The following is a 24,197-nucleotide window of genomic DNA, read 5'->3' on the forward strand; positions in this document are numbered from 1 at the left end:
GTTTAGTACCAAACTAGCAGTTACCATCACTTATGCCTGAGCTTATGAGGTGAAAATGAGCTGGGATATGTATGGTTAAAGCATATTTATATACTGTATGCAACCCATCGGTTTAAATAAAGACCTCTGATTATAAAAAGTGAGCTTTTATGCAAACTGAGTGTTCTTAAGTTGCAGACGAGGCTCAGACAGGACTTAGACATACAGTAGCACATGTTTGCCTGCATGATGATGTGACAACGTAACACAAAGGACCCACGTGATATGGAAATGTACAACAACAAACTAAAGAGCTGATTTTTTTTTCCAAGCTAACCTTGTGGCTGTCATTTTAAGAAAAACAGCAAAATGAAACTAACTAACACTACACGTTACAATACCAGTTGTTTGCTAAGAGACATCGTCCACGATGGAGTGAGGAAGAAGATAAAGGTCAATCTGCTGCACAAATAAAGCTGCAAATTTGTAAATTTCTGCACATTGCCAATTTGCAAATATGCTGTCTGTTGCTTTTCCTATTAAGGTGATTAAAAGTCTCCAAGAAAGGGGACGAGAAGCAATTGGAACACTAAAACTGTGTTTTAGTCACTTACTTGATCCTTCTTCAGTTACCATACCCAGACCTTCAGCTTTATTTTGCCTTTCAAAAGCATTCAAGTCCAGGACGCTGCCAAAAGAGAAAAACGATGACATTTAAGTAATCTGACTTTCTGGAAAATAAACCGATCGGCATAACTTTATGACCACTTGTATAATACTGTTTGACAGCCCCGACCCATTGATGCATGGACTCCTCTGGACCCCTGAAGTTGTGTTGTGGTATCGAATAACAAGATGTTAGCAACAGATACTTTAAGTCCTGTAAAGTGCAAGGTGGGACTTGTTTGTCCATAACATTCCACTATGGCTGTGTGATATGACCAAAATCTCATATCCCGATATAAGAATTCTATCGTCCTGATAACAATATAAATCACAAAAATGTTACATTTTCTGTAAATTATGTGAATCTCGGGCAGCTTGACTTGCGGGAAGTGTTTCCAGCTGCGCGTCATGTAGCTGGAGTCGAGTGTTTTAACCGATGCATGAAACTATACATTTTTAGACATAAGTTGTAACGGCCGCTATTTTCTTTGTGAGTATTTATTACACGGCGCGCTGCGGGGAAAGGCCTGTTCTAACGTTTGAGTCTAAGGTTTATTTTTTAGCACCTGGCAGCTCTTTTTTTAAATTCTCATCCGTAAATAATCTGCTCTTTCACGTGATTCAGTTTATTTTGAAAAGTCTCAACAGGATCTTGAGTTTTATTGTGAAAGGTTTATGTGGAACATAAACAAGCCGACACGCGATGGTGTTACCGTCGTTGTTGCTAACCACAACGCATAAAAACAGGCGCTTGTCCGTCTGTTGTGGCATTATATTAAATATAAGAGAAAGAGAGAACTTTAAGAAATTAATATAGCCACTACAGTGACCATCAAAATAATGAAAAAATATTGTGGTAAACAGTTTATTTTGCGACACCACGGAACAAACTATAGTGTAAAATAAAACGATAGACGTTTTTATATCGTCATCCGATATATATCGTTATATCGAACAGCCCTACATCCCACAGATGCTGCATAGCAGTGAGGAGATCAGAGGTGAAGTCCACACTTCAAACTCGTTGTTTTCAAACTCGTTGTTCTCCTCAAACTATTCCTGAACCCATTTTGCATTATTATCCTGTGAAAGAGGCCACAGCCTTCAAGGAATATCATTTCAATGAGTGTATAGGGTCTGAAACAATGCTTAGGTAGGTGGTGCATGTCAAAATAACATCCACATGGATGGCAGAGCCTAAGGTTTCCCAGCAGAAATGATCCCAAAGGCTTAGCATCTTCACATAGTGCATCCTGATGTCAGGTGTTCCCCAGTTAATCACAAGCATGCATCCTATGACCCATCCACGTGTCCTGGTCATAGGAGCAAGCCACCTTCTTCCATTGCTTCATGGTCCATTTCTGACACTCATGTGTCCATTGTTGGCACTTTTCGCAGTTTACATCCTGACTGGTCTGTAGCTATGCCAAACCACAGGAAACAAACTGATGCTCTGTGTATTCTGACACCTTTATTTCAGAATTATCATGAACTTTTCTGGCAATTTGCTCTACAGTAGCTCATCTTGACCACACAAGCCAGCCATAGCCTCCCACATGCATCAGTGACCCTTGGCCACCAATGACCCTGTTGCTAGTTCACCACTGTTCCCTCCTTGTATCACTTTTGATAGATACTGACCACTGCAGACTGGGAACACCCCACAAGAGCTGCAGTTTTGGAGATTCTCATTTGTCAAGGCATCACCGTTTGGCCTTTATCAAACTTGCACAAATCCTTACACTTGCCCATTTTTCCTGTTAACACATCCTCTCAGGACAAAATCTTCACTCGCTCCCTGATATATCTCCCCCATTAACAAGTACCGTGATAAAGAGAATCAGTGTTATTCACGTCACCTGTCAGTTGTCATAATGTTATAGCTGATTGATAACAATTTACCGCTGTGGGAAAGTAAAGCAGAACGGTCAAAATGGAAGTTAAAAAAATGGCTGATCTGAGTCAGGAAAACTAGATAACTGTTTGAGCTGCAATTGCAATAAAAAGCAAGTTTACTGTGTATTAATCACTCATCACTCCAGTACCTGCATGACATCATGAGTCCGGACAAGCTTTTAAAGAAGCCAACATCTCTTTTTTCCTTGAGATAATCCAGCATTTTCTGCATGAAAGGAGAAGTACAGTTAAGATAAAAGATGAAGCTGTTAACTGCAGAGACTAGACACGAAGAGTACCGTGTTACCTGTTGAACCAGGATGTTCCCTCCATTGAGAATGGAGATGCCCAGCTTGAGCGTGACAGTTACCGTAGCACCCAGTCGACCTGATGATCATAGATGACCGTTGATCTAAATACATAGACTGCAGGAAGGCAGACAGGTCAGGCATTTGATTTCTTACCTTTGCTGGCGCTGATCATTTGAAGCACCATCTCCGCAGCCCCTCTGTCATGAAGTCTGGCCTGCTGATACAGCATCTTTTGCTTCTCCATTTCCTTTTCCTGTAGGACATTATGACATGCACCACTTCTGAATATGATTGAAAACAGAAAGAAAGTTTAATCTTGAACAACATTCCCTCAAATATTTAGAGCACCTCAAATGTTTTCTCTTTTCCTTCCTCTTCTTCGCCTTCAGCACAACTCTGGGAAGAAAAAAAAGACTATCAGAGCTGCATGTTTCTGCATGTTTGAGCAATTTAATGAGATTCAATGAGATACCTTTGCCATCATATCTGCATAGGCAATATACAAAGGATCCTCTTCCAGAGAACTAACAAAGAAGAGAGATAAATATCTGTTTATTGAACCTTGTATATTTCACATCTCTACTGTAAATCTGTACATAATAAGTGGCAGTGATCGCTGCTTCCGTTTTCTTCATAGTGTAAAATATGACGATGGTTCAGCTTATTGCTCTCTGTAGTAGCTGAGAAGCATGCCAAAACAATTATGTAGCACAGATGGAGCAACCTGTGTTAGTGCCAGGTGGCCAGGTGTGTGAGAGTGAGCGTATATTTACCTGCATTCAGTCAGAGCGTTATGGCTGAAATGCAGAATGAGCTGGTGAAGAGGGTCTGGCTGCTTTCTCACCTCCTCCTCCTCCTCTTCCTCCACTTTAGGCTGTATTTTCTGGACACAGCCACATGAGTCAGGCTAACGTTTAACCCAACAAATGTGTATCACAACACTATTTTACAAGTTCATGTCAAAGGGGACCTATTATGCTCATTCCCAGCGTCACATGATTAGCATAACATCCTATTATCTCCGGATCTTGGTGCATCACTTCAGTTCATCGTCTTGCTGCCCCTGACAAACTAAAGGTTTGAACAGCAGGTGGGTGAGAGAAGTCTAGAGAAGTCTTAGAAGAATTTGAAGCCTAAGCTTTTGGCTCACATGGATTGCCTGCACATCTCCAGAGCTGATTATTTGAAACTTTGGCTACGTTTAATACGTTTCTCTATTGTAACGGCATACATACATATGATGGAAAAACATAATAGGTCCAACTGTTAACTCCTATGGGATAAAAGACATGCACAAAACATGCATGCAAATGCAACAAGCACACACACGCTGGTACAAGCGCACACAAATACACACATACACACGATTGATGGTGTTTAGCAGCGTTAAAGGTGAGTGGAGTTAAGCATGACTCTCCACAAGCCCAGTTTACACTCATATATAACCATTTTATGATTATTTTACTTACTGGAACAATTGGTTTTTTTTAAATGTTTTTATAAATACGTGCATCTGATTGGCTGAATCTTGACATTCTTCATCTATTGCACTTTAACTTCATCAGTAACATAAAGATACAGTAAGACATTGATACGAATATGCTAAGAAGAAAGTTTATAGTTCAAATCTTTATAAATTCAAAAAGTTTATTTTTTAATAAACAAACACAGCCTAGTTTGATCCAATATGCCGCATGTAATATATCGCATGTCTAACAGTAAGCTGCTGTCCTGATTGTGGAGCTTAATGGAAATGAAAATCCAGGAAAGAATCTGAACTTTCATCAACTTTAAATGGAAGTCAAAGCATCCTGACAGGATGCTTTCTTGCCTCTGCTTGGATGGGCCACAGTGATCAAACTACTTTGCTGGCTCTGACATCAGCAGTGATGTCATGCTTACCACAAATGGGCCTAGCTGTAAACCACTTTGCGAATGACTGAAGAGAGTGGTGTGAGCTACGCGCTGCTTCCCGCAGCACATGGGTGCCGACATAAGGGCACCGAAGGGACAGCACAAGTACTTACTGCAAGGTCCTGCACTAGTTTCTCTTCAAAAGAGTACTCTTCTGTTTCTATCCATATTCTCTGATAGGCCAGGAGGAAGAGGTTAATAGAGCGATGCCTAGGGAGGGGTAAGAATAGAGAAGCCTGGGTTAAAGATGAGCAGAGCAAAGGACGGAAGAAGTTGGAGAGAAGGATGGTAGAAGTCCCTTCAGGAGAGGTTAATATCAGTTAGTTTAGAGCACTGATCTAACAGGCCACCTGTGAGGAAATCTTTTTACTTTTTTTGTTGTTTTTTGTTTCCTTTTGTTTATTCCTGACCTAAATCTGCAGATAATGTATTCCCACATTACATTTTCTTTCTTCTCACACAGGCAGAGTAATGAAAAAATTTGAGGCCAACTCAAGTTTGATTTGCCTCGAGTCAGACGCCATCACACAGCTACAAGTGTCGGATGTTAGTTTGTAGCTTCCACTCCGAATGACTTGAAGCCAACTGCTTCTGTCTGTGAACACAGCAGCGTCTGGAGAGCCTTACCTAAGAGGTGTCGAAAGAGTAGCATCATTTTTCTCATCTAAGTCAGCCAAGAAATAAAAATGGCAAAAATTCAAACTACTTGAACCAATTCTTTACAATGTGGCTCGTTAAATTGTTGCACATATGGACCAGTGGAAAAAGGAAAGCTAAAATGTGGCGGAAATCATGCCTCTGGGGGGAGGGGAGAACGAGAGTTAGCAGGCCACATAGTAACAACATTAGATCAGCGCTACGTTACCGTCAGCATTGAGAGCAGACTGTCACAGTCTGCGTTCTCGTGCATAATCTCCAGCCAAATGTGCCGGTAGGAATTCAGGAAGTAATTGTTATTTTTGTGCCTAAGGGGACGACGTACAATAGAATGTGACACAGAGGAGAGAATAGAGACTGAACAGAGACACAATAGAGAAAAATGACATCTGAATGTGTCAAATTTTGGAAGAGCTGCCATCACACACTTCCCCCTAACCCAAATCTATTAATCTGAAGAAAAACAATCATTGCTCCCGCACCGCAAATACTAAATAGTAATTATTTGCTATGCTGCAGCATATTTCACTGTCAATAACTCTGAATAAATGAGTCATGCTGTCAGGCAGGCGGGTGGCATCGTCTGAGAACATATTGAGGACGGCCACCCTGAGGTTGGGCCTCGTAATTGTTTTCCTCCTTACTGTAGCACCCTGCCCGACTTCCTGTGATTGAGTTACAGAGCAGCAGGGCGTGAAATTGCTTGTGTCCCTTTTTAAAAAAAATGTTTTTATTTACTCTTTGATAACAGCTATAGGTTAGACATTTGTCCTACAAACCGAGGGGAGGCTACGCATTAACGCAGGGTCAGAGAGAGCGAGTCAGACAGAAGAAGGAGAAAGTGTGATGGCAGAGTGCGTGGATGCCCTTTCTGCAGCATTTTCCTATCTGATAGCGGGACCACGGAAAGGTCTGTGCTACCCTCTGCTGGAGCGTCACCTTGGTTTCATCATTACAAAGCTGCTTCAAATGTTCGGAGACAACGATGGGAGGTTTAAACAATGTCGGTTTAACTGTTACGGCGCAGTCATACCTCGGCAGATTGTAAAGCGGAGCCATTCGGAAGCAGGCGACAACGGCGCGCTTCCTCTGCTTGGACAGCAACTTCTGCCATACACATTTTTTGGATCTCAGTGGTTGTTCCACCTAATGAGGGGAGAGAAACTGAGGGGTAAGATCTTTCTATAACGCACTCAAATGGCATTCTCTACCGAGCGAGCCAGAGGAAAACACACACACACACACACACATACACACACACACACACACACACACACACACACACACACACACACACACACACACACACACACACACCAGCTTGGAACTTTTGATCAGACACATAATTGGTTTCTCTTCAGCAGTGTATTCTGCTGACTCATCCTAAACCTGGCTGTTTGTAATGGAAAGGACATGGCACAGCAGAGTGGGAGTCAGAAATGGTAAAGTGGCCAGGTGCAATTTTACTCTCCAGGATTTGTCACCCATGTAAGATTTTTTTGGGGACAACAGAAGGAGAATAATCTCGGCACAAAGAACAAAAGCCATATCTAAAGTATATTCCTGTTCCAAGCAGTGTATTTGAAATAATTGCAAATTTTGGAAGCAGACAGTCGTGCACCTTTAATCCTGCAACTTTACCACCAGGCTATATACGACTAATACTTATAATACTAATAAAATTACACACCTCATATTGTTTCTGTATAAATGTTAGAGCCTGACCTGCTCCAAGTTAAAGACGGCAGCAGAGATCCTCTGGATACGATCCACCACCTTCTCAGGGTCTGAAAGTCCCTCAGTCCTCATCACTATGTCCTTGTACAGGTTGAGCTGCCACCTCACGGCAGGGTCATCAGACTACGAGTATGTTTAAGAAGAGCAAGTCAGACGCAGAGGAATATACTGAAGCTAGCATCTACTCACAGATATGAACCTCATTTCGACCTGCTCACCTTTTCACGAAGGTGCAGGTTCTGCCGAATGTGGTCTTTAACTTCATCATCTGTATCTTTCTGTTATTCAACGAGGGAAAGAAAACCTTGGGCAATGCCTCATATCAAAGCTCTTCAAATCGTTTCACAGTAATTGTTGCTTCTGCCGAGGAGGTTGTGTTTTTGCATGCATGTGTTTCGCTCGACAGCTCAAAAAAGTTAGCAGGGGTCATGTTAACAATAAGAATCTACTGTGAAAGTGTGTAAATCACTTATTCGTGTCCAATTATATACAGTATGTGACAGACGGTTTCTCACCATGAGGTAGCGTGTCTTAGCCAGAGAGATGAGCTCCTGATCTCCCGGGGTGCACATGTTAAGACCGATAGGCAGCATCTTCTTCAGGGCGGCTACAATCAGTGAGGTTTGGATGGAGTAGAACTCACCTCGCCTCTTCTTGTGCCTCCTCTCCTGATCTTGTCCCCCAGACTGTGAATTCACAGTGTTAATCTTAGACCACACACACTAGAAAATAAAAGCCAACAGCTCTCTGCATTTAATATGTTTAGTCTTTAAAAGGTGGAGCACACTATTTTCTTTTTGCTGAGACTAATGCTACACCCAAAACAATTCCCTTCTACATTTATACTGATACCCTTAACAGTATTTTGTGCCACAGTGGGAGCATTCACACTGTGCTTGAGCAAAAGCCAGAGGCGACTGAAGCGTTTATTTTTTCAGCCTTGGCAAAAATCTGTGACTGGACTAAATCATGGGTGCTACTGAAGCATTAAGAATGGAGTCTCACACCTCAGTTGAAAAGCAGGAATAGCAGGCTGAGCCAAACTGGAGATGCTGGCTCTGAGAAAACGCTAATCTCCATACGAACATAGATATATAGTCTGACACGCACACGCACAGTGTTATCACACATCGACAAAAATATAAATAGTATGGGCTAAACACACCGGAGGATCACAATCCATCAACAGCAAACACACCACAAGACTTTCTACACACGGGCTGGGCTTCATTACTCTAGATGAGACACGTTTCACCCACACGGCAATGAGGAATGACCAAAGTGTCCACGTCAAACGAGGTGATGAATGGAGGCCACAAATAATTGGGTGACATAATGTATAACTGCACTGCAGACTATATAGCACAGGGGCTCAAGCTATTGGCTTTTCTGCTTGGCGACTAGAGCATGTAAGCCAATAAGCTGGCAGGTAAACAGCTCATGCACTGCATCACTCTACCTTTTCCTTAAAGGACTGTTTGAGACAGAGAGAGAGACAGAGAGGGAAAGACAGATAGAAGAAAAAGGACGAGAGGGCAATTAATGGAAGCGCACGGTCCTCGCGTGGACGTGCACTGCAATGAAAACCATTTGTTTGCCTTTAAACGTCTAAAGCAGGCAGACAAGAAATAAAACGCGCTAACCCCTGTAATGCTTACAGGGCCTGAAAATATGAAGAAATATTTGTTTAGTGAGGGATGAATGTTAGTTTCCTCAAGTTATTGCAACAAGCAAGTACATTCATACACATGTGCCTAACACACATACACACAAGTCCATTTTAACATTCAGTTCTATTCAACTTCAATCAGTTTTTGTCATATGGCACCAAATCACAACAACAGTCCCCCCAACAATCAGATCCTTGGCACTTGGCGAGGGTGGGGAGGAAAAACTCCCTTTTAACAGGAAGAAACCTCCAGCAGAACCAGGTTCAGGGAGGAGCAGCAGGTTTGGGTCAATATAGTCTTGTTATTGGCAACAAGGTTTTCTGCTGTACTCCTTCCACTTGTGACTTTGAACTGTGTGTTTGCGTATTTACACATGTTGTTCCACTGCATGTAACATGTTAACATATGAGCACATGTACACAAGAATGAATCTGTTAACATGGCTGATGTTAACATTTACGTCTGGTCTTTTTTACCTGCGTCTCTGAAACGCAGACATAATATTTTTTTCCTCCGCGCCGTGATTGGTGAACGCACCGATGAGTAGTAACAGAGCGTTAATCGACTGAACTGTCAATTCAAGAACAAGTGGATAGAGTTTATTGAAACCTACCTTGGACATCTTGGTTTTATTATCTCCAGTCAAGAATGAAAGGTTGTTGATTTCATTCTGGACCACAAAGTTTTGTTCTTCTCTTTTGAAATTCTGAGTGAAAAAAAAAGATTATATATATGTATTATTGGTCATAAAGATTCTCCAACCTTTCTTAGTATAATTCAATTCAATTTTATTTCTATAGCACTAAAGCACAACAACAATCTCCTCAAGGTGCTTTAAACTGTAAGGTAAAGACCCTAAATAATAGTGATAGAAACCCAAGTTTCTATCACTATTATTCTTTTCTTAAATATTTGTACCTGCTTGGTATTTTTTCTAATTTGTATTTAAGGTGAACTGGTGTTCATAATTTCTCTGAGGGGTCCTCCCCATAGGGTTTAATCAAGTTCTATTCTATTCAATGAGACGACCTACTATGAGCAAGCACTTTGGCAACAGTTTCCCTTTTACCAGGAAGAAACTTCCAACAGAACCAGCTCAGAGAGGGGCGGGGCCATCTGTCATTAACATTTGGGGGTGAAGGGTGGGAGACGGGACAAAAGACACGATATAACATGTAATAAATCAGAACATTTACATGTGACTTGCACCAAAGGATAAATATCTCTGCGACCATCCTGAAGAGGTCGTTGGAGTCTGAATCTGGTTCTTTCAGCCACCTTGACCTGCAGTGGCACAGACAGATGATTACACTTTAAACCAACTTCAAAATGCATCTTTAAAATAGCTCCACGAGTTACTGCTCAGCGAGCTGACCTGTTGTTGTCCACATAACGAATGAGCATAGGGTAAAACGCGTACAGGTCCCTGCAGAGTACGGCAAACTCGTCCAGGATGAGCAGCTCGGCCTCCTGAGTGTCTCCTTTACAGTCGGCCTTGAGGAGCTCTTCCTCAGCCACCACTTTCACTGTCTTCTTCTTTAGTTTCTCCAGCGTGGGCAGGAAGTGGCTCTTCAGCAGGTCTGCACGGGCCTTGCTGATGATGGGCTGTACGTACACTGAACAGTGAAAGGCAGAAAAAATTATTATTATTTTTCAATGTAAGCTTTGTAGATATAATCTTTACCACAATCAAATTCAAATTTAGCATGCAAACATCTGCATAGCTAAAAATTATGGTAAATATATTTTTTCTTAATCATTCCTCATGACTCAGTCATTTAGTGTTTAGTGGCAGCATTCACAGATCCACACCTGCAATTCTCTTCATCCACGAGGCCTCATCGATGCCCAGGTTGTTGTTGAGGATCTTGAGGATGTTGCCGAGAATCAGACTGAGGTGCTCCGAGGTGACTGTGGTACAGCAGATGCTTCCCCCGCTGGCCGGCTGGTTTTCAGGACCCCTTTCCCACCAGTAGGACAGATAGTTACACAGCATGGGCAGCACCACCTCAATCACATGGGGCATCTCTGTGTACCGCGCTCCAGACTCTGCCATGTCATTGATGTCCTTCATGAGGCGGTCCAGCCGTGGCATGCCAGGACACATTTCTTCCACTGAGTCTTGTATTCCTAGAGCTAAAACACAACAGGGGCTGATATCTGAAGATTTAATTCACACCAGCACATTTAGGATTTATTCTTTCGAACATCAGTAATGAACACCCCACAACATCATCACTATCCATCTGCTGGGCATCGTTCATGTCAATAAGATGCTTGTTAGACAATAAGAGAAGAAGACATAAAAAGAGACAAATAGGGGGTATTTGCAATTTTATAAAATCTTGTGTCGCATGATTGTGATAATTAAGGCGATTCATAAATCCTAATGTTTGAGAGCAAAAAGAGATCATGATGATAAATGCTTGAATTTAGAATCTCTTTTATTTTGAAATAATTACATATGACTCACTGGCTCGTTCTCTGGCGCTCTTCGTATTAAAAACTGAGCAGGGGTTGTACGGGTTGAGCTGCGGCTCTAGGAAGGCAACAGGCAAGGCGCCGGCCAGAGTTGCCAGACACTGACCGAGAGCTGGCAGCTGTCTGAGGGACGCAAAGAGAGTTTAATTAAAGGTCAGCATGTTTCTTTATTGGAGCTTTCATCAGTGAATACAACATTTAACCTTAGGATACCTTTCTACGTAGATGTTTTTCCCAGTGCCCAGAGCATAGAGGCTGGTCAGGATTCGATAGCAGGACACTTGGACGTCATCCACTAGGAAAATAGAACGATTAGAAATCAGCTGGAGGAAGTAAATTTGACATCTGTAAATGAATTTGGATTGTCTACATTTTGCATGTTCCTGTTCAGTTTCGTGTTCATTTCCCATGTCATCGTCATAGTTAGCTTAACTTTTCCCAGTTTAGGTTTTAGTTTAGTCCCGCCCTTGTTTTGCTTTGCTGTGTGTTTTCTATTTTTGGTTTTCAGCCTAATAAACAACTCGCTTTTCAGTACTCTTCATTTCCTGTTCTCCCAAGTCTGCTTTTGGGTCCACACTGCAAACACACCGGGTGCCCAGCCGTGACAATACCAAGACATGCCAAGTTTTCAGCAATTAGATCTTTGGTGCAAAAACTATAATTTTATGTCTACAAAACTATGTCTGTTCTGCATTTTTTGTAGAGTCAGCTAAAAGAAATGCGAAGAAAATGTGTGTGGTAACAAAGTGCCTAAAGATTTGAAAATGGTAAACATTCCTGCAAATGGCCAAGTATAAAGACTGGAGTGGTAATAGTGGAAAAACAGCATCCAAAGGAAAACTTTGAATAATCTTCAGAAAAACTGAAACTATCAAGACAACAAAAAATTCTAAGAATGTCCGACTCCTTAAAAGCAAAATATATAGAAATGTGAGGTGACTTTTGCACAGTACTATATGTTACAAATACTCGCTCAAAGGTTATACACAGCCCGGTTCACATGACTGAGCATGTCTCTGGAGCAGAATGAGTGAAATGTGACCCGGGGTACTAACCAGAGTCAGGTCACTCTCTGGGCAAAAAATACTTAATTACATAAAATTAAAAGTGACACTAAACTGATATGATATTCTAATGGACTGTGAAAAACCTCTACAAAGATAAAATCATGAACTACAATAAACTTAACATTTGACTATTTTTTCCTTCCTTTGCAACCTCTCAAACAACACGTTTGATCATCCCTTTGCTGTCAGGACTCACGGAGCAGGTCGACTCCAAAGTGGTGTTGAGTAATGTGTTCAAACAGAGCAGTTAGGATGGGAAGCAGAGCTACGGTGGTGTAGTTGATATTCTGCGACACTCCTTTCATCTGCGAGCGCGAGTGGGTGAACTTCCCCAGCTTCAGGTTCTCGAACGTTTTCTCCAGATCCTCTGCGCCGTTCTCGAAGAACGTCCTCAGCCCCACCCTCACCTGCTCGGAGCCCGACTTCATCACTGTCCTGTTAGGGTGAACGAGAGCGTGATGAGCAACTGAAACCGAATGAGGAGAAACACAAGGGGGGACAGATTGGCATGCAAAGGACGACGTTGTTTACCCACGGTGGAGCGCGCTCACAAACGCAATTATTCCACTCTCAGAGCACGTGAAGGCTTTAGTCATAAAATATAAGGTGTGAGTATCAACCCGACTGCCCTCGCACTCAAACATGAATGATTTATTTAATAAACTAAGGAGAATATTTAAGTCCAAGGTGAGTATGCCTGTTATAGACCTAAGAAAAACGGCACAGCACTCGGTGCATTAATATGATTAGTATGTCTGTTTCGAGCATTTCACAGTTCGTAACATTGGCAAATGAATTGCCTATTGTTAAGCTTTAACGTATCCCAGAAGGAAGGAGAAATGAAAGAGAGTCTGTGGGCATCTTCTGCACAAACAAGGCGCAATAATATGTTGCAAATTTAGCCTCATTATGTGTACGCTGCATTAGGAAACAGTGCACTGCCTCTAAAGAACACTGTGAGCCTTGGGCAACATGTGCTGCATGAAATTTGTGTTGCTTATTTAAATGGCAAAGGAGGCTCTCTGTTAATGCCAGTGCCTCCCATAAGACTCCCGAATTAAAACTGTTTAAAAGACAAATATACGCCTCTTGAGGGCTCAGCAGAGGTTAGATTTGCTTTTCAGTGCCTCTCAAACCAATTATTGTTTAACCACAACTGAGATAACAGTTTGACATTTAAAAAAGAGTTTAAACAGGTAAATATTTACAAAAAATATCATGATGAAACCTTCCTGTGTTGATTATTCAGAGCGAGAGATTTATGTATTTGTTTTTGTGTTTGCAAATTGGCTTTTTTTGTATCCAAATGTGCTCTAATCTGAATACATTCCAGGATGTGAATATTCACTGAAGCTGGGTTCAAAAACGTTTTGAGGTTGTTGTTTTTACATTTGGGAATCCACTTTTCCAGAAACAAAATGTTCTAGCCAGGAGCCATGAAAAAAAGAGAAAATATCTTTGTCTTTGGGAATAAAATGCTCTACATATCAGGCTTTTAATTAAAGCATGAGGAAGAAAACATATCAAATCATAACTTTTCAGACATTACTATTGGAAACATGTGCTTAACATGCTCATTATTGTTATGTGTCTTATAGTCAAAATGAAAAAAACAACAACTAAATGTGTATTTTGGTATTTCCCATTAGTCTTAAAAGTGCACGTTATGGTAGCAAAGTGACTAACAAATGAAAAAAACATTAGCTTGGAAATGGCTAAATTGATCTCCTTTAATTTTTAAAGTTAGCACCAAAATTTGCACCAACCTGGTATCGAGTGTGTGTGCCAGGATATGCAGACAGCTGACCATGGTGGTGGAGTCACTCCCTACAAAACACCAAGAACACATTAGCCATCATCATGATGTGGATACACGCTCGTTTCTTTCTTTTCCTAGAATGATTCATTCGTCTACATTGAGCCTCTCAGATTAAGCACTCGTGTGGTGAGACTAGCACACAACATTCAAGAAGCCCCCTCAGCTGGATGTGCAGTCAAAACAATTTCCATTTGATTTACGTGACAGCAATACAGACTCAAAACTACTGAATATTGTCTGATTTTGCTTCTTTTAGCTTATTAAAATGCATCCAGATTCACTTATAGGATAGTAACAAGTATAGCACAGGAGACATTTATCTGATCACTGCACTAGGAGGAGCAAGACACTGGCTGTTGTCCCCAGAGGACAATTTGTCAGATGACAGCTCAGTTTCCAGACTATATCCATTTATAAAATGAATATAATGTTTAACATAAAGAATATTTAAGAGGATGAAAATATCAATATAACTAAACATCAAAGACTTAGAATATGCATAATTACTTAAAGAGTTCCAACATAGTGAAATAAAGACTCGCTTTACTCCCACTCTAGAGCCAGCAGCCAATTAGATTTTCTTGTATTTCAAATCCATGTGCCATGTCTGATGCACGGCGCCAGGCAGCGAGTCTGGCACCAGCAGCTGCTAAAACAGCTCGTCTTCTTGCATATGTTATGGAATGATAGTAACTTTGGGTCAGCACATAAACTAAGTTAGCGACATAGCTAAAAAAAAAAAAAAAAAGATGCTAGGCAAAGTCAGGCTGGCTGCTTCTAATATTTATATTGAGCTAAAGTGGTGTCATATTTCATGTTTATAAGTAAAGCATTCAGGTTCTCATCCTACAGTAGCTTTGAGCAAGAACTCTTCCCTTAAGGCCTGACTCTTTCTCTCAGATCTGTGTTTACATTTTTAAGCTGTTAAATGTTCAAGGTGATGTTAACAAAGCTCATAAGGCAGCACACACACACATACACACACACCTGACCAGATACTAGTAGTCGGCTTACCAAAAAGTGAAATCCTATGTCTGACAAGAGCTGCCAGTTTACAAAAGAGGCTGGAGGCATGAGGAATTAAAGATATAGCAATGAAATCAGAAAATCAGGGTTAGTAAATGAACAGAAGAGTAGTAATTCAAGTTAAGAGTTCAATTTAATTTCAAGCAGAATATGGCAACAAGAAATAATCATGCAACATGCTGCACTGTTGCATGTACATCAACTAAATGGGTACCTGGTGACCATTTCTTTCTCCTTGTTGGAGGCATAGCCGCTGCTGCTTAGATTCTTATTAGGGGAGGACAGGAAGTAGAGAGAGTGGTTCTTAAAGTACTGGTCAATGAGAGGGAGGAGCACCTGAAGGGCAACAAAGACGATGAGAAGCCAGGTCAGGTTAATCGCATCATGTTTGAACGAGCTCTCCACATGCAGTATTTGTGCCGCTTTCTTACTTTGGCAAAAAACTTGATTTCCTGCTCATGAGGTGATCTGTCTGTCTTGCCGCTGACAGCCATGGCTTCTGGATTGAGAATATTTATTTAAAAAGAAGCTTATTTGATGTGATTAAAGTCTGCTTTAGTCATATCTTGTGTATTATTATTAGTATTATTTTTGTCATACCTAAGTGGGTAATGAATTCCTGGGCTGAGTCAACATATTTGAGCAGCTTCTTGAGGAATTTGTAGGCAAACCTTTTCTCCATGGAGGAGGAATCCTGCTCCAAGTCCTTCAGACCTCTGCAACATAAGAAGATGTCTATAAATGAAATGCTGGTAAAACCTTGGTGATGGATTCCACGGCTAGTTATAAATTCATTCAAACTTTCTGTAAAACCTTAACTCAACATCAGAGAGAGCTTCTGTTTGTATTGACCTTGTGATGCTATATCCATTGATTAGCAGGAAGCGAAAAAGGTCCTGCGCCTTCTCTCGATCGCGGGCCTTCTCCTTGGCCGTCAGCGTGTCGTAGGGCACCAACAGAGGATGCGTTCCCCCTCCTGAAACCACAAGCAGCTTATTGTTCAGACACGATTAGCCACGTCTCTCTCCGCTGAGCGTCTCCGTGAAGGCAGATGGCGAACCGGAGAGGAAGTAACACTCGGCTGAATCGAGTTAGTCAAGACCAGCGAGGCAGACACGTGCATATGCTCCCAAACACATTTAAACGCAACAACCAGCACTTTAATTCCACCCACCCAACACACACACACATACTCTTCCCGTCTGCTTTTCATGCGTCTTTAAGCAGTACGCATTTCTGTTCGGCTTCATTAGCAAATCACCTCGACTTCCAAGGTCACTTTTCTTCTTCTTGGCCCAGATGTTATGGTAATTTTCAGCCACCACCTCCACCATCCCCTTGAAAACAAGACAAAAAGAAGTGAGACGCACATCCCGCCCACATTACTCATTTGCATGCAGGGAGGATTGCTTTTGATCTCGCATTCAGATCGAGGCGTCCTTTGATACATGAAAAAGGGAAGAAGTGCAACAAATCAAACGCGGGGTCACTCACTTGCAGCTCTCTGGATAGAACCACGTTGCTTGTGTCTATTGGGCTCGGACTGAAGCCGTTAGCCTGAAAACAGATGTAAGTTTGCGGTGAGAATCTGAGCTTGATTGTGCTGTTATCTGTAAATCGAACGTTGGATAACAGAAGACTTAATAGCCTGTGTTTAAGGATTATTTTGTGTATTTGGGGTTATTGAAGGAGGTGATTAGTAACATTAGTACTGTGCTGTTGGTGGTCCTGTATGAAAACTAGAAAATGTAAAGTAAATACAGCTAACATTGCTAAGTTTATTTACAAGTAATGATTAGAATAAAAAAAAAAGATCATGCTTCTGAAATGTAAATAAATTCTTGTTTAGAATTCATACAAGGTTCATACAAGGAAGTTCAGCATTCAAAGTTCTGTTAGGATCTCAGGGATTCTGCATTTGTGCCTTTAACCGTTAATGATGAATTCATTCACGTTCATCTATGAAATCCTGGACTAAGAGGCCCAAAGCATGCCACGGAAATATCTCCTACAGCAACAGCACCGACCTGAACCGTCCATATAAGATTATGCTGTAGAATCCATGCTTTAAATTATTTATACCATCATATGAATGAGCAGAAATTGAGACTCATATAATCAGACAATATCTTTCCAATCTTCTGTTCTTCACATTTAGTTAGCTTGGGTGAATTGTAGCCTCTCTTTCCTGTTAGCTGACAGGAGTGGTACCTGGGCTTCTGCTGCTGTAACCCATCTTTTTTATGGTTCAACAAGTTCGGACATGCTCTCTTCTGCATATGTTGCTGTCGTTGTAACGAGTGATTATTTGAGTCACTGCTGCCTGCCAACTAAAAGCAGTCTGCCAATTTTCTCTAGCATCACAAAGGCCCAGATAACTGCTGCTCACTGGATACTCTGCCTTTTTAGGACCATTCTTTGTAAACCATAGAGATGGTTCCTATCCCAGTAGATGCCAGTAAAATCCCAGTAGATCAGCAGTTTCTGAAATACTCGGACCAGACTGTCTGGCAACTCACTTAAATCCACTTTGAACTTCAGCAGGTCGTCATGACAATGTGTACAAGCCTAAATTCATTCAGGTGTCCGGCTAAAAAGTAGCTGTTGAGTGTTTTGACTGTAAGGAATCACATACATCTATACTACTTCTCTGACAATCATAGTCAAGTCAAGCAAGATTTCCTCAACAGGAAAGCAAATTAGCAACTACAGCTGTGCTGGAGACGAGCAATTTTTCACCGTACAATCTTTGGAAAAACTTTCCATCCCTGTATCGTACCTGTGAGGCCTGAGATATCTTTCTCATTTTCTCAGTCTCCCTCTGTTGAGACATGCTCTCTCCATCTTTGGTCCTATCAATACTCCACCCCATTGCCAGCATACTCTTCAGGGACTCTCTAATAGGCCATCTGTAAATATCCTTCTCCTGAAGCAGAGAGACAGAAATGGAGAACAAATAAAAAAAAACCTCATGAGCCTTAAAAGCCCTAATCTCTTTAAAGTTAATATTATTTACAAATATCACATTCTTCATACTGTACCTTCTCCGTCAGGCCTTTGTAGGTCCTCAGCTGAGGATGAGTCTTCGCCTTCTCATCAACACAGTCTCCATATTTCCACCCCAGCAGCACCTGAGGCGCAAGCAGAGAGTGACAGCAGATCTGATTGCCTTCAGAGTCTCCCGAGGACAAGATTTACTGTTTGACAGACTGAGTATGAGATTAAATACACATCATATTTCGCCATGTCATGGTTGTTTCTGCTCTCAGCTTTTGTTAAAAACTTTAACGAATGAGACAATGCAGGCTAAGCAGTTGGCACAAGAGAGCGCATTAGCTCTCTACTATGGCTCTACCAAAGTTATTGTCAGCATGCCAGAGCAATCCCTCGACTCTAACAAAGAAGGAGGCATCGCCAAGGGGGAAGCATTACTGTGACACAGGAGAAAGAAAAGAAAATATCATGATAACCATCCATCCACTTTTTTCCACTTATCAGCTTAAGACAGCTGGGCTAGGCTCCACCTACCCCTTCCAGGGACCCTGATTGGATACGCTGATATCATGATGTACAGTACTGACTTAATTTTGTTACTTTTATTCACTTTCATGTAGCTGAAATCCACCTCCACTGATTATCATCCTCCGCAGTGCTCTGCTCTTTTCTCATAACACCAGTGGCCTGCTCTAAAACTGCATCATTTAATAGCCATTTGACTCGGCGAAGGCTCTTACCTTCTCTGCAGACCATTTCTCATGGGTATGCTCGGCGTACTTGTTGGCAAAATGCTCAAGTTTCTCTGGAAGAGCGATGCTAGAATAAAAAGCTGACAGTTAGTCTGCAAGTATGTGCAAAATGCATGTTAATGAAATTATGCAGAGTGTGTGGCTGCATTTTTTTTTTGTGTGCATTGGTTTCTAATTGGTGTCTGGCTTCAAAATGGCTTACTTAGCCGTATTGATTGGTTTGGGGTCAAAGTTGCCCTGAGCATCCACAGAAACAGGCTTTTCCACAGTGGTACTAATGGAGGCATCCACATAGTCCGGCGGCAAAGCTCCAGCTATGGCACTGAGACAAGGCATGGCCATCTTGAACAGCTCGGGGTCGTACTTCTGCATGAGGAAAGAAGGAAAGCAACAGCACTGAATGTGAAATTGCATCTCCTCCTGTAGAGCTCTGCAAATAAAAATGTTACTTAACAAATGCAAGTAATGTCTTCCACTGCTAATTTAAGCTGAACTTGAATATAGTCGTATAGCCACTCCAGTCTTAAAGAAAGAGGAAGAGGCAAGCGGAAGAAACGTTAATGAAGAATTATTCTTAAAAGCTGAGGGACCGGCGTGCTCGGGGCTTTGGATCAATGACGGCTGTCCAGATATTGATGTTTTCAGACCGGCGCTTTGCAAAGCCTCCTTTCGTGAGTGGGCATTTAGAGAGATGTGCTGAGTCCAGCCATCTGCATTGCTAATACACCTAAACCTATTTATACCCAAGTAGTGCTTCGAATACATACATGTTAATCAAGACTGCATGAATTATGGGATTTTTATTGAACGGTTTATCGTATTTTTTAGAGCATTTGGACTTTCCCTCACCCTCTGAGACAAAGAGTCAAACACTCCCCAGAAGATCTTCTTGGTAAGCAGTAGTTCATCTTCAGAGGCTGTTCCAAAGCTGCCCCAGCCTGAAGGGAGGCAGTAGTACTTCCAGTTTTGCTCATAGTGGTTGGTTAGCAGCTAGAGGGCACAGGAAAGACACACATGCTTAGCGAGTTCAAAGACAGGTAATAAGCATGCACACTGCCACACATGGCACCGCACAGGGGAATCACTTCTTCCAAAATCAGCACAAGTTAAAGTAAGGAACACTTTTGTGGGCCAGTCGCAATCTATTACATCTCCAGGGTTTCTTTGCTGTGGCCTGAGAGACAGAGTCGAGACGTAGAGCCAACAAGCCCGTAATCACAGTCCACTACTTCACCCCCTTGTTTTGTTTTTTTCCCCTCCTATAGCTCCCCACTTTGTGCACACCAGATGATTAACACTTCTTACAGGTGCGTTACAGCTGTGGCACCTTGGGAGGGTTTATGTGAGCGTGAAAGAAAGCGAGAGGGGCGAATGCAAGCACTATTACATTGATTAGAGTTAGTGGAAATGAGCTGTTGGTAGCTCCCCACCAAGCTGAAAATCTAATAAACGTATGAGAGCAAAGCGTGACCATGCAGCGACCACATGGACCACACAAAAAGCATGTAGAAACGAAAGGGAGAACTTAAAATAAAGGAGAAGACGGCGATTAAGAAGTAATTAATAATTAGGACGACGGGAAGCAGCGAAAACAAAAACACGAGGGCAGGGCGACAGAGGATCTGAAATAAAGGATGACGGAGGAATTTAAATGAATGAAAGAGCGAAGAAACTGTTGCCCACCCTTAGAGGCATCTTGCAGTAATCAGTCAACAAGGGCACATCAAAGACGAGGCGGCGCAGGAGCTGCTGCAGCATGGAGGGACGAAGGTGCCTGCGGGATAGGGCGGGAGAGAGATAAGAGCTCTGCTGCACTCGGGCTGCCTTTAAACATCTTCAGACTTTGACCAATTTTGCGCGTCACACTGACTCAAAAAGATGGTTAAGATAAGTTGTTAGTCTTTACTACTTCTGGAAAAGTGTTTTTTTTTAACTCTTTCGCTTCTTACTTGCAAACAGACAGCAAACACTCCTCTATCGCATCTCTCTGCGCCTTGGTCAGCGATCGGCCTTTGGACAGGCGGTAGATGGTGTGCAGGGTGGAGTCTATGAGGGTGGCGTAGTGCTCGGTGCCAGCGAAGAGAGGGGCGCAGCGGGTGAGGAGGGGCAGCATGGCTGAACCGATGTAGCGGTTCATAGCCAGGGCTGTCTCGGTGGTACACAGACCCTCCTGTAGGGGGAAAAGGTCACACAACATGTTAAAACTCAGATATAAAGTGATTAAAACTTTAAGTAGGGACTTGTATTTGAAAGAAGCAACATATGGATGTGTTCCAGCTATTTGTTTTAATCTATAAGCGTACTGTTGATTAATAAGAATAAAGAGCAATGACATTAATCAAACAAATTTAAAGCAGAGCTTTGGCTTAATGAGCTGCTTCTTATTGCTATAAAAGAGAGCCTGATATGATCGATCCAGAAACTCCTTGAAGTTCGTGTTACGGTGGCTGGCTACTCATTACTTTTCTCCTACGCTGCTATCAGCTGCACCTACCGTGTCCAGAGAAGTAGCAGCCCTCAGGTCAGGGAGGAAGCCAACTTCAAGCAGGTGAAGCAGAAAGCTCTGGCCTTCCACACCATACACTCTGTCTAAAAACAGCACCATGGGGGCCTTGTGGTCCGGACAGAAGCTCGCCGACATGTCCGGCTCTGTCACTGACCCATCTAGGAGTTTGAAGCAGACATAACAAAGACGAGTTTTGTGATCCACGCAAGCATGAAGCAGTGAAATACCCAGGGAACAGCATGCACTTCATAATGGAAAGTCTTTTCTAATTAGGAGAGCCGTGCGTATTCATTAGGCCGCACGCATGCGGCGGTTTTTCTGGACCCTTGACTCGTTGTCTTGGTTCTTGGCCTGCTGACAAAGCTTGTGTGGCAATGCTCACAGCAGCAAATTTAAGAGGCGAGTCTTGCCATGCTTAAGCAGATCAATCAATAGAGCAAGACAGCCCGCTATAGAAATGATCTGGCTCACTCAGAGCCACGGGAGCGTGCGGTAAAGCATCGCGCTGATTAAAAAGGCATGAGCAGTGAAATCGATAACTTTCCGCCTTGCACTGAACGTGCATAGTTTGGGAATCGCTGTGTGTGACATGCTGCAACATGCAAATAAAAACGAGGTGTTCGTTAAAACAAAGCACATTCTCACACGTCATGTTGTTAGCCAGTACCTTTGTTAGTAATGGGCATTTTGAGCGGTATGCTAATGATTCCCACGAGGTCCTCAGTAGGCACCAGAGAGCGCAGGATAGCACGAATGCGCAGAGCTTCGCCTTTCCCTTTGTTGATGAGCTTTAGGCGGGAAAAGCAAGTGAATCAGAGGAAAATACAACAAAACAATTCCATGAAAAACAACCCGTGACACTTTCTAAGAAACTTACATGCATCTCAGGGGCACAACGTCCTAACAGGTCGATGAGAGCAGAGTAGAACGACATTATGGCATTGCCCATGTGGACCACCTCCTCTTCATCGTCACCATCACCAGACCTAACAGTGGGAAAAGAACAGAAACATTTTTAAGGGCATTGAAGCAAAGACACAAATCGACAGGGGCTGGTTAAAGCAGTTAATCTGAAGGCTAAGGCCTTGGTATTGATTTTATAAGATTTGCTTGATTTTTATGGCTTACACATCAGAGCTAACTCCCTGGACGGAGCCTGGGAGGTCCAAAGCGGGCGTCTCAGAGATCTTAATAGCTTCCTTCATGGCAGCCAGGAGACCGTTCCCTCCCTCTCCTCTCAGAGCAGGTCCGAAACACTCCGGACGACGGATCAGCAGCTTCACCACAACGCTCGAGTTCTCCTCCACACTCTCGCCTGCAACACGAACATATATGGATACGTGCAAGAATAGATATGCTCGCCATTCAGCATGAGTAGACAACATCTGAGTAGACTTCGCCTTAAGCAAGTGACGGCAGTTCTTTTGAATCTCTGCTACGTTTCTCTGTGCGTTTAAACAGAGGAGCGGCACAAGAATAAACAGACAGCACAAGTGAGACATGAAATCAGGGAGAAACCAATAAATGCAGACATACCGTTCACAAAGACAGCAAACCGCAAGAAGGACAGATAGCGCTCTCCCTCAATGGGGTTCCAGCCGATGTCTGGATAACCTTTAGCCAGAAGCATTGGACAACTCTGAAGACCACAGCCAGCCAAGTAGGTGACCACCTAAAGATACATTACACATATCATGTAGCTCAAATAATCCGTGCAGTCCCTCCCTGGTGGTCTTACCGTAGGTATCTCTTTCTTAATATGCATGTATAGGCAGTGTTGGGGAGTAACGGAATACATGTACCGCCGTTACGTATTTAAAATACAAAATATGAGTAACTGTATTCCGTTACAGTTACTGTTTAAAAAGGTGGTATTTAGAATACAGTTACTTTGTTGAAATAAATGGATTACACGGAGGTACTTCCCTGTTTCATATTGTGGCGGGTCAGGACTGTTTGGGTTTTGTTTGACAGCTACGTTCTGTTGTTCCAGGCGGCAGCGTTACGGTTGCCATGGTTACAGGGTGACGCTCTCTCTCTGCATGTTTCCTGGGTGAGAGAGGCCTTTTTGTTGTTGTTGTGCTAAGCTAATAGGCAGAATGCTACATGTATAGCTCTAAAGAATGTAGCATCATAGGCAGTGTAGTCCGTGCTGCAGGGAGAATGGACTGCCATACCCGTTATGTGTCTGTGAGCGAGGGAGGGAGAAAAAGGAAAAGTACGAGCTGTCATCGAGCAAAAACGGGAGCTGGAAGCATGTAAATATAATAATAACCACTGCAGCCAAGAAGAGTACCTGACGAGCCCAGTTGTAAGTAAGCTATTAAGACTCGACTGTACACGTGTTCGTGTTTTCCTCTGAAACAATAAGTCCCATTGCAGCAGCCTTTCAACGCCTCTCTCTGTCTCTCGCTAGCAAGGTTGACCCAGACAACAAAGTAAAGCTAGTTTTCGGCTACGAGCCCGACACAGAACCCACCGTATTAGCCAGAGGTCCCTTTACTACGGTTCGGAGCCGCGGACCTTCAGTAACAGTAATAAGTCACACAGCAATAGTACATTCATGTAGTTGTAAACAGCATGATAATATATTAAGTAATCCAAAGTATTCAGAATACGTTACTCTCATTGAGTAACGTAACGGAATACGTTACAGAATACATTTTGGGACATGTATTCTGTATTCTGTAATGGAATACATTTTAAAAGTAACCTTCCCAAC

General features: G+C 42.4%; 1 protein-coding gene and 1 long non-coding RNA gene across 19 annotated transcripts in view; one reads left to right on the forward strand and one right to left on the reverse strand.

The window, feature by feature from the left end:
* The window catches only part of LOC146496550 (uncharacterized), a 79,572-nt gene that overhangs the window by 42,092 nt on the left and 13,283 nt on the right, over positions 1–24,197 (forward strand). The gene's annotated exons all lie outside the window — the stretch shown is intronic.
* The window catches only part of LOC146496551 (ryanodine receptor 3), a 114,785-nt gene that overhangs the window by 14,378 nt on the left and 76,210 nt on the right, over positions 1–24,197 (reverse strand). For 7 of the 18 annotated variants that reach the window (XM_085143660.1, XM_085143659.1, XM_085143650.1 and 4 more), the window contains 40 exons: positions 23,012–23,147; positions 22,604–22,790; positions 22,353–22,461; positions 22,143–22,263; positions 21,464–21,633; positions 20,919–21,139; positions 20,653–20,743; positions 19,819–19,959; positions 19,172–19,335; positions 18,958–19,036; positions 18,265–18,354; positions 18,003–18,149; positions 16,718–16,780; positions 16,485–16,560; positions 16,076–16,199; positions 15,824–15,939; positions 15,655–15,722; positions 15,438–15,559; positions 15,212–15,261; positions 14,145–14,205; positions 12,575–12,813; positions 11,525–11,606; positions 11,304–11,434; positions 10,643–10,966; positions 10,206–10,446; positions 10,027–10,114; positions 9,444–9,536; positions 8,620–8,634; positions 7,676–7,846; positions 7,379–7,438; positions 7,149–7,283; positions 6,457–6,569; positions 4,880–4,976; positions 3,626–3,759; positions 3,325–3,376; positions 3,201–3,248; positions 3,006–3,105; positions 2,849–2,928; positions 2,691–2,767; positions 594–667 (listed from right to left, as the gene is read on the reverse strand). In XM_085143660.1, coding sequence (XP_084999786.1) covers positions 594–667; positions 2,691–2,767; positions 2,849–2,928; positions 3,006–3,105; positions 3,201–3,248; positions 3,325–3,376; positions 3,626–3,759; positions 4,880–4,976; positions 6,457–6,569; positions 7,149–7,283; positions 7,379–7,438; positions 7,676–7,846; positions 8,620–8,634; positions 9,444–9,536; positions 10,027–10,114; positions 10,206–10,446; positions 10,643–10,966; positions 11,304–11,434; positions 11,525–11,606; positions 12,575–12,813; positions 14,145–14,205; positions 15,212–15,261; positions 15,438–15,559; positions 15,655–15,722; positions 15,824–15,939; positions 16,076–16,199; positions 16,485–16,560; positions 16,718–16,780; positions 18,003–18,149; positions 18,265–18,354; positions 18,958–19,036; positions 19,172–19,335; positions 19,819–19,959; positions 20,653–20,743; positions 20,919–21,139; positions 21,464–21,633; positions 22,143–22,263; positions 22,353–22,461; positions 22,604–22,790; positions 23,012–23,147 — 4,690 coding nt within the window. Of the gene's footprint in view, positions 1–593; positions 668–2,690; positions 2,768–2,848; positions 2,929–3,005; positions 3,106–3,200; positions 3,249–3,324; positions 3,377–3,625; positions 3,760–4,879; positions 4,977–5,631; positions 5,732–6,456; positions 6,570–7,148; positions 7,284–7,378; positions 7,439–7,675; positions 7,847–8,619; positions 8,635–9,443; positions 9,537–10,026; positions 10,115–10,205; positions 10,447–10,642; positions 10,967–11,303; positions 11,435–11,524; positions 11,607–12,574; positions 12,814–14,144; positions 14,206–15,211; positions 15,262–15,437; positions 15,560–15,654; positions 15,723–15,823; positions 15,940–16,075; positions 16,200–16,484; positions 16,561–16,717; positions 16,781–18,002; positions 18,150–18,264; positions 18,355–18,957; positions 19,037–19,171; positions 19,336–19,818; positions 19,960–20,652; positions 20,744–20,918; positions 21,140–21,463; positions 21,634–22,142; positions 22,264–22,352; positions 22,462–22,603; positions 22,791–23,011; positions 23,148–24,197 lie in introns of all 18 variants that reach the window. The other 11 variants (XM_085143658.1, XM_085143655.1, XM_085143656.1 and 8 more) reach the window with 7 other exon arrangements.

Source organism: Neolamprologus multifasciatus, chromosome 19 (genome assembly GCF_963576455.1).
Source record: "Neolamprologus multifasciatus chromosome 19, fNeoMul1.2, whole genome shotgun sequence".
Lineage (NCBI taxonomy): Eukaryota > Metazoa > Chordata > Actinopteri > Cichliformes > Cichlidae > Neolamprologus > Neolamprologus multifasciatus.